This window comes from Cyanistes caeruleus, chromosome Z, assembly GCF_971803275.1.
Source record: "Cyanistes caeruleus chromosome Z, bCyaCae1.hap1.1, whole genome shotgun sequence".
Classification (NCBI taxonomy): Eukaryota; Metazoa; Chordata; class Aves; order Passeriformes; family Paridae; genus Cyanistes; species Cyanistes caeruleus.
Window position 1 is genome coordinate 29526851 of NC_141732.1, and position 15510 is coordinate 29542360.

Below are 15510 nucleotides of genomic sequence, written 5' to 3' on the forward strand. Positions count from 1 at the left end.
CTGTAAATCCAGGGTAATTCACTCTGATTTCACACTTTTGTCTGTAAGTAGCAATTCTCCATCCCTATCTAGGAACAGCTAGGACAGAGGAGCCCCACTTTCCATGCTGTTGTGTAAGAGATGTTTACGGAACATTTTTCTCTGCCTGAGAATCGTTCAAATTATAAAAGCTGTTATCCAGAGTTATTTTATTTCATATTGAAAGATGATCCATAATCAATTTGCAACCACAAAAATTTGAATTTTTTTTTGTCATCTATGTAGTATGCTTAAAAACTATTTAAAATTTGTTTATCACATTTTTCTGAAATTTCTGGCTAATAATAGTTCTGGGAACTTAACTATGAGGCAGGTTTTTCCACTGCTTGGCATGAATCTGATTGTGCTAGTCTTCCCTGGGAGACCCACTCACTCAAATCAGTAAGGAATTTGGAAAAGTCTGCTTTTTGTATACTTACACATACCTTGAACATGGAGACAAATGGCAGATATTTTTAAAGAGAGATAAATCTATGCTGCAGTTTTTCAAAGGATTCAAATTTGCACCTCATTTTGACTAGAAGGTTATCTGTTTGACACTAAAGGTTATAGTGGCTGACCCAAATATACCTGAGGCTGGCAAGTCAGTGTATGGGCATCAGTGTAATTGGGTGAAGCCATGGTGAAGATATTGAATGAAAAATATGTAATACCATTTAAATTTTGAAAAGGAGCCCTAAAGAAAAGTTCATGATGGAATTAGACACCAACTTAATTAAGTATTTTTCTTAATTTCCAGCATGAACTCAAAGGCTAATAAATTTTAATATTTTATCTGTTTAGATGTTTTGGAGATTGACATGTTTGCTTATCTCATATTTCAAATATGTCTATGCCCTTATAAATCTTGCCATGAGTACAATCTATGTTAACCTGTTCCTTTGTGATTTTGTTTATTTGTCATAATAAACACTGTTTTCTCATAAAAAACGAAAGCCTACTGTCTTAGACCCACTCATTATTGGCTAATTCTTCTTTCATTAAGAACAAGCCAAAATATAAGTCCTGTGTTCTGGAATTGTTTTATAAAGATCCAACACAAGTACATAATGTTTCAGCTGAACTGCAGTTGATTCTGGCTGTATCTGAGTAAATCATGTTTGCAGAAAACAATTTTATCTTACAGCCAAATTTATTAGGGTGATAATAAATCAAATAAAACTACCTAAATTACCCTGAAAGTGTAACTGAGGAAACAGTGTTGCATCACACATTTCGAGATGAATACATTCATCTTTCAGGATTAAGTTTCCAAAAGTTGTTTTGCAGAACAGTCTGTTCAAAATGTCAACTCTAAATTTGTGGATTGGAGAATTATATCTGATGTTATCATCCATTTTACTTATTTTCCTTGGCAATTTAGATTGTGGAGCAAATACTGGAGCTAAATGGTCTGTATGAATTGCATGCATGGATGAAGGTTTATGACTGAAAACACTGAGACAGGAAGTAGCCAGGGACATGTGTATCTGAGAGTGGAAGTAGAATAACAGTGTCTTTATCTGTGCCAGATGAAGTAGTGCCAAGTAATCCCATCTGGTCATGAAGTCAGGCTGGAAAGAGAAGTGGAGGTTGGTCCCTGCTTGCAGCACAGTATCTCCTAGAAGTCTCTAGTGCGTGGCACTAGGCACAGGTCCAGTTGACAACAATCTTCAGTGCTCCAAGAGCATTTGAACCAAAAGACAAATGAAAGGAAGAAACAGTTAAACAGTGTTTATTTCACCCCATATGTTTTTGCTGCTAATTTCTCTGTGCAGGATAAAGAACAAGCTCTCATGTGTTTGTTGCAATTTTTGTGAATGAGGAATGGATGTTAAAGTTTTTCTCTCTCTCCTGCTTGGTTAGCAATGCTACTGCTGCAAAGGAATTCTGTGAGGAGCATGAATGTCCTGCCAGATGGAAAGATGCAAATGGGGATAACTGCTGTATCCACCATGCCAATATTCACTCCTGTCCTTTGGCCTTCATGGTTAGTGTGATGGCACAGCATCATGTGCTCTGTTCTTGCTACTGGATGAGGCATCATTGTAATACGCTGGTTCGAGTTCATAAAGTATTTCTGTGATTCCAATTAGACCAAATTTATATAGTTCATTATATGTTCACAAATTGTGGTTCACTAGAATCATGGTGGCAATGTCTGTCAGTTTTAGATTTTTTTTTTTTTTTTTTTTTTGCACTGGGTGCTGTGGTTGGAAGGCAGTATTCAGAATCTCTCATTAGTGGGACCAGTTTCATCCATCTGGGTTTACCTGACTTGGACCACTTCGCAGCCAGCAGAGAAAGAAAAATAGATCACTACATTCTAAAACAAGCAGGCAAAATTGTTAGTTGGAGGTATTCCAGTCTCTCTGTTTTTTAGAGAGACTGAATAATTTGCTTGGATTACAGAGTTGAGGGGAGTGAATATCACCAGCTGGGACTTGAACTGAAGCCTATATACCCATGTCCTGAGATGGAATGATTTTTCTTCATTGTGTCAGATCAAAAAAAGGGAATCCAAATACAGGATAACAAACTTTGTTCATGCGGTGAAGGCAAGATCCATTCTTAGCCTGTCTGCTTGGTCTGTTCCTCTTTGAATGACTCCTTAAAGTTCTCATTCTAAAAATACTGTCTGGAACAATTTTTTTTGGTATCTGTGAGGCAAGCCTTACCCTGCATAAGAACTTTCATGCAGCTGCCCAGTTTTTCTACTTTCACATTCTTGGTGACCAAAGGTGGTGTAACAGGAAGCCTAGCCTACCACTCATTTTGCAGCTGTTTCATATACCCTTCTGTGTGAAGGTCTAATGACTCCACAACAGCTCTAACTTGCTTCTTGGCAATCTGTTCTTAAGGGCTTGTTTATTAATAATTCCCTGAAAGCCTTAGCTGGCACCAGGACTTTGGTTTAAAAGAGGAATCCCTGATGGCACCATTACATCAAAATTTTTGTCTAGAACCACAGTAAAAAACTTTCACATCCCCCTGCTGTGGTGACCTCTTATTATTTCTGTTTTCATGATTAGTTCTGCTTGAAATTATGGTGTAGAAATGGCAAAAGCATGTTCACCAGCATGCATCATTTGATTTCTTCATAATACTCTAAATGTTAGAGTTTCTGCTTAAAGGAACTGAGCTTTTGACTGTCATACAGTTGAATATCACTGCATAATATTGAACATACACTTAAAAGTAAATTTTTTCCATTGTTTGAGAGGACAAACTCTCTTTGTTTGGGTTTGGGTTTTCGTTGTTTTTTGGGGGTTTTTTCAGCATCATGTGTTCGAAAATATTTTATTTTGGTTGATTTGCTCCATTTCTTTTGATTTGGCCTATTACTTACTCTCCTTTGAAAGAACTGTCTGAAGAATTATGTGAAGTTAGAAGATAGGCTTCATCCTTTTAGGTAAACAAAAAACTATAATATCTTTGGACAGCCAAAATTAATCCTCTGTGTTTGCTGTTGTAGGAGGTTTATTGAGAAATGCTCTGCAAACAGGCCCTGATGCAGTGCCTCCCTTCCTCATTAAAGAAAAGAGAAAAAAACCTGCTGTATCAACCACTTGAGTTGTACTCAACAACTACAACTGAAGTACAGTTGTACTGGACTTAAGTACAACCGCTTGAGAAAAATATTAAAAGTAGCATATGATTCTGGTTCTGGTTCTAGCACAGCAAATCCAAAAAAGCGAACCGGCTTCCTAAGATCACTCATTCTATGAGTACACTACAGAGGCTCATGCTTTAAGAAATAACAGTGTATGTGAGAACTTAACTGAATATAGGAACAATTACTTCTCTGTTATTTTGTCACAGAACAGTGTTGCTTGTGCAATGGCAATTTGATAGCTTTGTTTATGAAATAGAACTTTATTTACTGTTAGAGAACATCAATAATTTTGAGAAAGTAAAAGAGGAGGAGCTGGGACTTTCATTGTGTTCTGGTATACTGACATGACCAATATGTCTACTAAAGGCTAAAGGAGGAATATGCGGTCCATGGATCCCAGATGATGGTCAGATATTTACTCACACTTTGTCTGCTGCTGGCAAAATGAGCCAAAGAAACTGGACTGCCAAGGTAAAGTCTATTTACTGCATATAGGATTTGCTGATTTGCTCTTTTTTTTAAGCTTGAGCTTACTTGCTAGTAATTTAATGCAGTTCATTAACTTGTTTCTCATTTCATTTATGTGGATGTATTATTATCTAAGTTATGCAGATAGCTGAGTGCTATCAATTCCAAACAGACTTGATTTGGACGTATCACCCTTACACCTTAGGTGGTAATGGAAGGAGTGGGGATGGGAGGAAAATGAATAGCATAATCTGTCCATTTGAGGTCCACATTAATAATACATTTCACTCCTGACTGGACTTTGATGCATGTTCGTATGACCATTAGGGAGCTTCTACCTAAAGAAATAGCAGGAAAGCCTACATGGCAGGATGCACAGGGCTGATAGCCCTAACTGGTGAGAAGAAGACACACCAGGAAGGGAATCAGACCAGTCTTTCTCACAAGAGCTGTCTCTCCTGATTTGATTTGAAACACACAAATTCTTCTGAAGGATACCACAGTTGGTCAGTTCTTGTTATAAAAGCCTAGTGTATGCAAGTGAAGTTTTGATGCTTTCTGGTTTGTTCACTTGTTTTGCAGGTTGTTCTAGTTCATGTGGGTGTGACTTCTCTCATTGCACACATCAGAGTTGGGAGAATCCAAGCTGCTCTGGAAGCAAAAACTACAGTCCTTCCTGCAGTAGGTATGATGTAAAATGAAAATGTGAGTTAATTGCTTATTGACTGCAAATCTCAGTGCTTTCTTCATTTGTGCATAGTTAACAAGAGCAAAAGCAACTCCTACCCCAGCCCACCTTTAAAAATACACAAATGTCTTCCTGAGATTCTTCTTCACATAACACCGAAGTCTGAAAAAGTGTTTGAGCTTCTAACAGTTGTATTAATCTAGAACAATAGAAGGCCACTCTTGTCAAATAAGTAAAGTCAAGTACCATGACCAATGACTTTAGGTACTACAAGGCTTGTCTGCAGTGTGAGAATATTCTTCCAGTTAGTGTTCTGAGGATCTGGACACTTTTCCTCTGAAGGGAAGCAGACTAGTCTTAAACATATTGGAAAGGCAGAAATCCATATTGATTCCCATGTTCACACTGAAAATTGCTCCCAAGGGCATCAGTCTTTCATTCTCTTGAGTATAAGAGTATAGGAGGAAAGCACAAAAAACTGTATCAATTCTCTTAGTGATGTAAAATTTTAAAAGTGGACTTGTTTAATAAATTAAAGACACGACCTGAAGAAAGTTATTGAATAAAACAAAAGTAGCATCACAATACTCTTGTTAGCTACTCTTCTGGAAGTGTGAGAATATATTTCCTAATGTTACGGGAAAAAAAGAAAAAAAAAAAAAAGCCACAAAGCAACTCCAGTGTGAATAGAAGTATTTATCTATAGAATTTTCTATTCATTTCAAAACAGCTGCTGCTGAATTTTCCAGGAAATTTACAATATATTTGAGATGAAATTTTAAAAATGCAGCTCTACCCCTGAGGCAGAAAGTGACTTCTGTTATTATCTTCGTATTATACTGGAATTAATGAGGCTGAAACAGAATTATTACTGAGCAGTGGAATTTTTCTTTTAGGTTTTTTTATTAAAAAAAAAATTACATAATGACAAAATAATACCTTCAGCTCACTTCTCAAGTCTGAAGTACAGTGTGATATTAGTTTAGTCACAGAGGTAAAATTGAAAGACCATTCAAGACATGGGAGAAGGACTTTTGTTATTTAAGACTTTTGTTTTAAAACTTTGTTTTAAATTACATCTAATATTGCTGATGATTTATATAAGACCTTGGAGTAAAGTAAAGAAAATACTTAAAGTGTGTAATGCAAGATTTCTTTCTGCAGTCCCTTGTGTCTTCTATTGCTTCTGAGGAAATGTCCCTGGCTTCTGGGGATCACAAGTGCTGAATTAAATACAAAGAATGCAAAAGAAAATGCCAGCCTTGAAGAACTTTGAGTTTCAGAAAAAAAAAAAAAAAGTATGGATAATGAGAAACACAATAGTGATGAAGTGATTTATACACAAAACATATCAAAAGCTTAGATGTAATTAACATTTAACCTGATCAGAGAAAACCTTTATTATTTCAGAAATTCAGATTGTTCTTTAAGTTGCTGGGATGGCATCTCTGAATTCTTCAAAATTTATTCTCTCTGGGACTCTGAGGTTTCACAGGTCAAGAACCACATGATTAATTCTGAATACAATCTTGTGGATGGATGAAACTGCCTTAAAATTTTCTGATACGTGTTTTGTTTTCTAATCAGTCTGTGGAGATGGCTTTTGTGAGGAAGAAGAAGACTGCTCTATCTGTCCAGCAGACTGTGGGGAATGCCCTCTTTCTGTTGATGTTAGGATAGCAATTGCCTTACCAATATGTTTAGTCTCCACTGGTTTCATTTTGACAGTCATGGTAAGTACCTGTTCTCTACCTTTTTATTTCTTTTCTCTTCCATGATTTTATTAGACAGAGTGGAGCTCTCTCTTAGTAGAGGGTTATATTTTCTTCTGCCTCAAGCACCGGTGTTCACTGAAAAAAGCAGGAAGAAGGGAAACAACTTTCAAAGCTTCCTTATGAGGGAACTCACATTATATTAGGAATTTTCGTCCTGTAAGAGAGCAGATTGAGGTGGAATGTAACATGGGGATGGGTAGATTATGGTAAAGAAAAAAAAGATTTTCCACAACATGGGGTGTAGGGAATGCCAACAAAGTAAGAGTACTTTTCACTTGCAATAAAACTCTGTTATGAAATAAACAATTTCAAAACTTTATGAAGGCCAGAATTATAAAAGATTTCAAAAACAAATTAGGTAAATTCATTAAGGGATTAGGTCCACAAGAAGCCATTAAATCTCAGAGTCCAAATAGAACTTTAAAAGCAAAGCATTCAAATTGCGATAGTCTCAAAAGAATCATGGGGAGAGGATAATTTTTTTTCTGTTTTGGCTAGTTGATTTTTTTAATAGGTTCATTCTTATAGTGTAACAACCAGCTTGGTTTAATTCAAAGTGATTAATTTTTCGTAATAGTTATCAATTATTATAGCTGACTTATGAAGGAAAAAACAAAAAGCGAATGAGGAGAGTGGAGCATATCAATACTGGAGAAATAGTTTTGGGTGTCTTTGAATAAAAATACCTGTATAAAGAGAAAATGATATTATGACTTATTCCTTAAGAGTGCTTCTGGGAAAGAGGATCTACATTCCTTACATGTCTGCATCTTGAAAAAAATGCATTTGTGAGTTTCAAAGCAGAGGTTTAGCAGGTGAATATGGTAGTTGTAGAGTCATTGTATTGACTATGTTCATAATGGGTAATTTATTTAGATCTTGGCCTATATAAAATCCCATAAAACTGTAGGCTCTTGTGTCCTCAGGGATCCCTTCTCTTTCCATCTTATGCTGCAGTTGCAGTGAGGATCTGAGGAAGGCAGCTGCATAGAGAGGGAATGAGTAGGAAAAAGCTGATGGTCCACAAACTGAGGTTCTAAGGGAGGCCTGAATCCCATTATATACCTTTGCAAGATAAAATGTGGGTTTCTTTCCTCAGAAGCCCTTTGAAATAAGTGGGATGACTTAATTTTGATTCAGTGAGCTCTATATTTGTCATAATTTCAACCAATATATCAACACAATCTCTATAACCTGTTCCTTGTCCATTATCTGGGCTTTTGTTACCTCTTTCAATGAATGCATCATACCTAATATTAAATTTCTCACTTTAGAAAATGGTATAATGATGGTAAAATGCTGCTTTGATTTCACATTTTGGCATTGACTGCAGTCATAACAACTGTATAATTTCATGTTACTCATTTGAAAACATGTATTTACACTTTGTAAATGTTAGCTTTGTATGTCAGTTCTACTAAAAATCAGCTATTAGCTCAATGCCTTCTTTACAAAGTAGTCACAGAATCCCTACCTAATAATATTCTTTATGATAGAGTATTTGACATAATTTGCCCAATTTGTAGGTCATGGGGTAATTCTATTCCAAGATATAAGTTACATTGCTTATTATCTTGGGATTGGGATGAAGTGTGTTCTTGTCATGTACTTACATAACACAGGGCACTTCCATGAGATGAGATTATTTAAACTCCTCATCTGATCTCCAGGCTGAAATGTAAATGCATAAATGTTGCCGAATGTTGATAATGATGGAGAGTTTGTAGACAATGTAAAATATGACAGGTAATTAGTTCTGGAATATAGCCTGTACAGTTTTTAATACATTTATTAGATGCTGTTTTCTTCTAAGCCTGATATTAATACTTCTGGTTCTAATGTTACTGTAAAACATATGCTGGATGTTTACACTTCAGATTTAATTTGGATACTTATAACTTTTCATATTTTATAAAAATAATCTCTGATTCAATGCCTTCAAAGACAGGAGGGTTACATTAGGATTGAATTTTTTTACTTTTGTAGTGGTTTCAATATCAGAAACAAAAGATGCTTTGGGATGAAAGCTGGATTATAGACTTCAGTTGCATCAAACAAGGTTAGTAACTTGTAATTTTGATACTGTAATCAGTTTCCTTATTAATTTTGAGAAATAATCCCAACTGTTCATATTTTAAGGGTCTTGCAAAAACTGAAACCATTTTTGAAAGACATATCCAGTATTTCATCCCTGGAACCTCTGTGAGCTGCTCACTCATATTTTTGTTTATCAAACTTTTAGATCACAAACTTATTTTAAATAGTTGCCTTCTTTTTATTTATGTTGATTTGTTAATTGATAAGGCAAGCCTAACCCAAAATAAACAGGTAAGATCTGAAGTTGGATGAAACACATTGCGTCAGTGGATAGACCTTTCTGTATAATTGATCTCACTAAGTTGCCCTGGAATTGCACAAATATATTGAGAGATATAGCACTGTCCTAATTTCTCTCAGCGTATGCTGAGTGTCGCAGACTGGTTACAAAAAGTGATAAATTTTGGCCAGGGGTTTTGAGGGTTTTTTTCTATTTTATCTTCTGGTTATAAAATATGATTTAATTTGTTCTAATTAAAAAAGTTAAGAATAAATTCAGGTGTTATTACATGATTTATTATGCTGTACTTAAGATATATCTAAATTATCTACTTTGCTGTTCCTTGATTTAGCATTCAGAAGGAAAACAATACCTAGATCCTCAGAATGCCTAAATCTATGGAAGTCTGCTATGCTGATTGTGCACACTTTCATTTTCTGCCTCTAGAACAGAAGAATTTCTAGGAGAAATTGCTAGGCGGATGTCTGCTTTGGGTGTCCAGTGTTGAGATGTTCTTGTGATAATATATAGTAGAGATACTTTCAGCCTTAGACTTGAACATTAATGTCTTTTGATAAGATATCCTTGCTGTCGTAAATAAAAGATTTTGGCTTAGAAATTATTTTGATTTCAGGAACCAAAATTAATTTCAATCCAAATTTGTGAGAACAGAAATGGAGAAGAGTGTTTTTCAATACAGCAAAAACTAACATGAGCAAAATTTTCAGCTGATAGTAAATTAGAAAATGCCATAAGCATCACATGTGAGGGGTAGCAATGGAAAGAGACTGAGGGAAATTAGAAGCATGATAAAAAAATAACAGAATAAAATTCCTTTGAAAACTCCAAGATGAAAGATGTAATTTTCTTGGGAAAAGAGCCTGCAAAGCATCAATACTGTTTAAGAGTATTGCTTTAAAAGTGATGATTAACAACTTAATGAGGATTGATAACATTATAAGGTCACAGACAGTATGTCTTCTCTGTATAGAATTATTCAGAGCTACCCACAGTAGCCTGAAATGCACAGATACCTAAATGAAAACACATCTGGAGTACCCAGGGTATGTAGCACTCAGTATGAAAAATTAGCCTTATTTTTTTAAAGTAACTTTGTTTTTTGGTGTATTGCACCGTATTTAGAGATATAGATACATATGCAGTCTTAGTCTCAAAGCTATCTCAGGGATCTGTAATGTATTTCTGGAAAGAATGCTGTAGAAAGCTTCAAATGTCAATGTAATTTTGAACTGCATATGGGTAATACTATGGTGTGGGAACATGGCAGTCCTGATTCAAGGTGAGATGTTGAACTTCCTCAGCAAGATATTTCTAACAGGGAGAGTTGAGAGGTCTCAGCAGTTCTGATACTAATTGGCTAAATCTGGATTTTAACTGGAGATTATGACAGGACATGTAGTTCATTAAATTTGTTTTGAATTTGTCCATTTTTTTACTGTGAGCTGGTCAACTGATATTAAAAAATGTACATTGAAAATCAGTGGGATTTTTTTTCCTCTTACTGTATTGTTGCTCTCCTCTGACTTCTCTCTGGTGTCAGAATCACTTCCCACATTCCTGTACTTTACAGTCTTCTAGGAGCTCCAAATAGACTTGTTAAAGCACAGGGTTTACTCTCCTTCCCTGGGTTCTGTCCTCAGCTTCTAGGAAGCCCTAGCAGAAAGGGCTAATCATCTCAAGAGCACAGAAATGAAAATTGCATAAAATCCTGAGGATTAGTGAGAAGTATCTCTGGCAATGAATCATCTCTGAAACTTTTTTCACTTTTTGTGCAGCAGTCACACAGCTTTCTCTCTTAACAAAAGCAGATGAGATGCAAAGTTTTTGAGAATTCTCTATATTTGTTTGCCTTTGGAGTCTCCACCTGTGCATAAATAAGGACCATTGTGTGCCTTTTCTCATCCCACATCCCATTTAGATTGCATTATAGAGACAGCAACAGGAAGCATGATGAGTGCTCCCCCAGCACTCAGTGACTCCAACATCAGTTGTGTTACTGCTCTGAGCTCCTGCACAACAGCTGCCAACATGTCCAGAAGGAAATATTTCACCCAGACGGGGAGATAGTAAGTCAATATACTACTCATTTATTGCAGTATCTACTGTTTTAGTTTCACCTTGGTTTCTGGTTCTTGCCACTTTACGTTGATAGGCAGCAAAAAATCTTGAATTTATCTTACTAGGCCAAATCTGGTATATTAAGGTCATCATCTGACTTCTGTACCATATACTGGCTGTGGAGTATTTTACATGCCAGGCTTCTGGTTTGGTTGTCATTTCTCCTTTTCTCTTAGAGTCTTGTTAAAAGATTGTTGGTACATAAGATGTCCTGCATGTGTTTATGAATGGCCCTTGCTGTTCAAATGTATCTCAAACCAAGACTTTGAACCTTGAGTTGTGTCAGCTGGTTAAAGGACAAGATTTCTAATGTGCTACTGTAGAGGATGCCCTTTAATGGAGCAAAGAACCTAGTTTGCTCTGCCTGCATTTTAGAAAAAAGGGTTTTATAAAAGTCTTGGTTTGAGATACATTTGAACAGCAAGGGCCATTCATAAACACATGCAGGACATCTTATGTACCAACAATCTTTTAACAAGACTCTAAGAGAAAAGGAGAAATGACAACCAAACCAGAAGCCTGGCATGTAAAATACTCCACAGCCAGTATTGGCCTAGATAAGGTGCATATCATGTAACTATAAGGACAAATTTTATATCCTGCCATGCAAGAAGCAACTTTTCCCATAGAAGTGATAAAATTAAGAGGTAGGAGCAGAACACATGCAAAGCTAGAAGCTGTAGTTATCATTTGAATACACAGGGAAGGATCTATGCTTGGCAGGATAAAGAAGCTTACTTGGGATCATTGGCTGAGAGAGAAAGTGCCTTCAGCATAGCTTGTGGAAAATCATAGCCACTTCATTGATGAAATACTGTGTTCAGCACTGATCTTTTTTTCTGAACTCTTTCTGAATGGTGACATTTTCATCATCATCATCATCATCATCATCACCTTCCTTGGATGACTCACAGTCAAAAACATTTATCAGTGGTGAAAAATGTAAGAATGGGGCATTCAGTCTCATTGGTGAAGCACCTACAACTGTTACACTAGACACCCCATGCTCTCTATTTATATGGTGGCATCACTAAAATTCCTGCAGTTATCTCCACTGAATTCCTTTACTCTGAAAAGGAAAATTGCCTTGCTCTCTATCAAATTCAGCTACTTCTTTGCTGAGAATGCTCAACCGCATGAGAACAAAAATATGTTAAATTCCCGTGAAGGATCTGCAGAACAGTAGCAAGAAGTAATGGATAGCTAGGAGGTGGTTTTATGTGTTTCTCTAGCTCTGACATTTTTTTTGCTGTTACTCCATCATCAAACTGCCCCAACTGACTCTAACACTCACATTCCAAATGTTGTCCACAGATTGGGATTGATTGAATATAATCACTAATGTTCCTTTATCAAATGAAACAGGGTCCTGTCCCTTGTCTTAGATTCAGATTTACAACCACATATCAACAAGCTTAAATTCTCTGCCTCATCTCTAGAGATACGAAGATGCTCCCCATTACAAAATATATGCAGCCCATTTTTGTAGTATTGCTGGATTCTGAAGTTGCCCTAAAACTGTAAAAAGCATTTCATTCTGTTTCAGTGATGGTAGAACAGTGGCAATAAAGAAAATAATGAAGAAGGCATTCACACTGTCTAAAACCATACGTAAAGAGGTAAAGCAAGTGAGGTAAGAAGTGAAATCTAAGAACTGTATGTTGTTCCATTTGTACACTAATTTTTTAGGGCTTAAAATCTTTCCAAATGTAACTGTAAATTCATATTTCTTTTTCTTTCAAACTTTGCTTGAAAAGGAGCAAAGATCAAAATTTACTTATGTCTGTTTTACTTTTTCTCTACATTGTGAAACAAGGCACTTAGTTTTCCAGTTGTGATAAAAAATCAGGAGGGACATATGTGAAAATTACTGTTGTGCTGTGATTTTTGTTTACTTTCATAGGGAACTTGACCATCCCAATCTCTGCAAATTCATTGGCGGTTGTGTAGAAGTTCCAAATGTTGCTATTGTCACAGAGTACTGCCCCAAAGGCAGCCTGAGTGATGTGCTCCTCAGTGAAGATATACCTTTGAACTGGGGTTTCAGGTACAAAAATCCAGCTTTTGAAAAGCTAAATGACATAGACTGTGCTATATGCCATTTAAGACTAAATATTAATTTTAGAAGTTCTTGTCTAGACAGGCCTATAGAGAGGAGGCAAGGAGGGAGGAAATTTGAATGTGCATACTCAGTCCAACTTGTCTTTTGGGTGTTTTGAGAAATCATATGTTTAGTGCTTGAAATGCTAAGCCAATTACTTTTCAGCTCTTTCTCTAGTTATACTGCAAAACTATTTGAAAAGCCTTTCTTCCCTTAGAACTTTGCTCCCAAATAGGTTAGGTATCCCTAGTTAACTAAAATCCACTGCATCTTTGTTTGTGAAGTCATACTGGTAAAATTGTTAGCATACCTGCAAGTGGTTTATTATTCTTACCGATACAAGAAATGAGCTCACATTGTCCATGAAACTTTCACAAAGGCAGTGATACTGTTTTTTGAGATCGATCTTCTTGACATGTCCTTTCTGCTTCTGCTGTATGCTTGCCTTCAGCAAAGAAAAATGCTTTTCAGGAAGGAAACCTTCCAAATAAAGCAAAAAAGATAATAAAATTGTTTCACTTGTAAACATGTGAAAGCACTCCCAAGGATACAAAAGTACGGACAATTTCTAGAAGGAACTTTACTGTCTTGGCCTGTGAGCACAGGGAGATATGGGTTTTCAAACAGTCACCTTAAGTATTTTGGAAAAATTAATATGGGGACAGAAATTGAAAAAAAAACCTATAGTTTCTGTAAACTTCAGTAGGCTTTGGAGCCATTCTTGAATAAAAGTGGAAGCACTAGATCACTGATTTTTGACTTTCAGGTTTTCTTTTGCTACTGATATTGCTCAAGGAATGGCCTATCTTCACCACCACAAAATGTATCATGGACGGTTGAAGTCTAATAACTGTGTGATAGATGACCGGTGGGTTTGTAAAATTGCAGGTAAAGACAAAGCTAGAAAAAATTTTCAAAACTGCCCAGCCAAACCCCTTATTATAAATTTTACACTCTTCCCAAGTGGTTTCATGTTGACATTTCATATGGAATTATTGTCTGTACCAGACTTCACTAGCAATGCCTTGTGCTGAAGCAAGTTTCATGTTGCATTATCAAGTCAAGTCATTTAGTACTTGTCAAAGATGCACATTTCAGATCCCACAAATTATTCAGTCTATCAACATCTGAGCAGAAACTCTACCTCATTCTCTGTTTTGATAGAGAGAAACCTGAGGCATGGACAATGGTGTAAAAAGATGTAGTAATAATGCTGACTGATTGGTAAGCACAAGGTAGTTTAATGGAGAAAAGCAGACTCAACTCAGAGCTTTTAAGTCTTGTTCACAGCATTGAATTGTATTCTCCCAGAGATGGAGCTACAGGTCAGGTCTACTCTTGCTACAGGAAGACAGCCTCTGGGAACAGGAAATCCACTGGCAAGTCTAGTTTAGTCTGCAGCTGCCAAAGGGAATTGAGGCAGTGATCATCTCTTCTACTTTTTGCCCAGAGTAGTCACAATACTCTCTAACCCATAGCCCATTCTAAAAGCAGCAGCAGCAGATTTGTTTTTTGGTGGTACTATGACTAAGGCTCCTACACAGGGCCAGGCTTGCTTCTTCAACTCCTTCAGTATCCCTTTGCCTTTAAAACTCTTCTTGGAGCATGTTCTGGAGAAAAAACATCAAAATTAGACATAGTTGAATAAAATCAACTACTTCACCTTAGCACAGCTTCTTTCAATTAAATAGGATATTTGTGAATTCATTAAAAAATTCTGTTTTGATTCTGTTCTGTGTCAAACAGTAGTGTTTTCAAATCTTCATGGTTTATCTAGAAGCAATAATGTCAAACAAACATCATAAATAACAAATGTGGGAGCTATTATAAAAAATGTTCTCTACATAAAGATTCAGTCCCTAGGAACATCTTAATTAGAGGTCACACCAGATAAAACTAGATGTCTGCATCCAGCCTTTGCATACAATCAGAAGAGTACTGTTTACGTAAGAAAGAAAACAGAACTCAGTTGTTTTTTTTTCTCCTTCCTGATTCTGAGTCATATGCTAAGAATTCCTTCTATATTAGGCTAGAAGTATAGATGGAAAGATGTTTCACATCTATGCTGCCTTTGTTCTGATGCTAGTGGTGTTCAAGTAACGCCCACCATCTGATTTTCAGTTGTTAGTCTGTCTAACTAGTAATTAGTTGAGCAACCTGCCACCAGAGATAAGGATCAAGGGACAAAGTAGAAAAGAAACCTGTATTTACATGCTTACTCTTGCACTGAGTTGAGACTATTATCTGAAAATAATTTGATAAAATTGTAAAATAATTCTGATTGCAATGGATCACATAGTTCAGTTTCCCTATTCTAATTCATTTTTTCCCAAATATTTTGTTTTCAAGAGGCTACATTTTCAATAGTTTATGGGGGCAAGACCACCC

General features: G+C 36.2%; 1 protein-coding gene across 3 annotated transcripts in view; it reads left to right on the forward strand.

Moving 5' to 3' along the window:
• The window catches only part of LOC111941232 (atrial natriuretic peptide receptor 2-like), a 58659-nt gene that overhangs the window by 22523 nt on the left and 20626 nt on the right, over nt 1–15510 (forward strand). For 2 of the 3 annotated variants that reach the window (XM_086867157.1, XM_086867158.1), the window contains 5 exons: nt 1885–2008; nt 4001–4105; nt 4685–4787; nt 6378–6523; nt 8552–8624. In XM_086867157.1, coding sequence (XP_086723283.1) covers nt 1885–2008; nt 4001–4105; nt 4685–4787; nt 6378–6523; nt 8552–8624 — 551 coding nt within the window. Of the gene's footprint in view, nt 1–1884; nt 2009–4000; nt 4106–4684; nt 4788–6377; nt 6524–8551; nt 8625–10821; nt 10970–12567; nt 12655–12924; nt 13069–13888; nt 14011–15510 lie in introns of all 3 variants that reach the window. The other variant, XM_086867156.1, reaches the window with a different exon arrangement.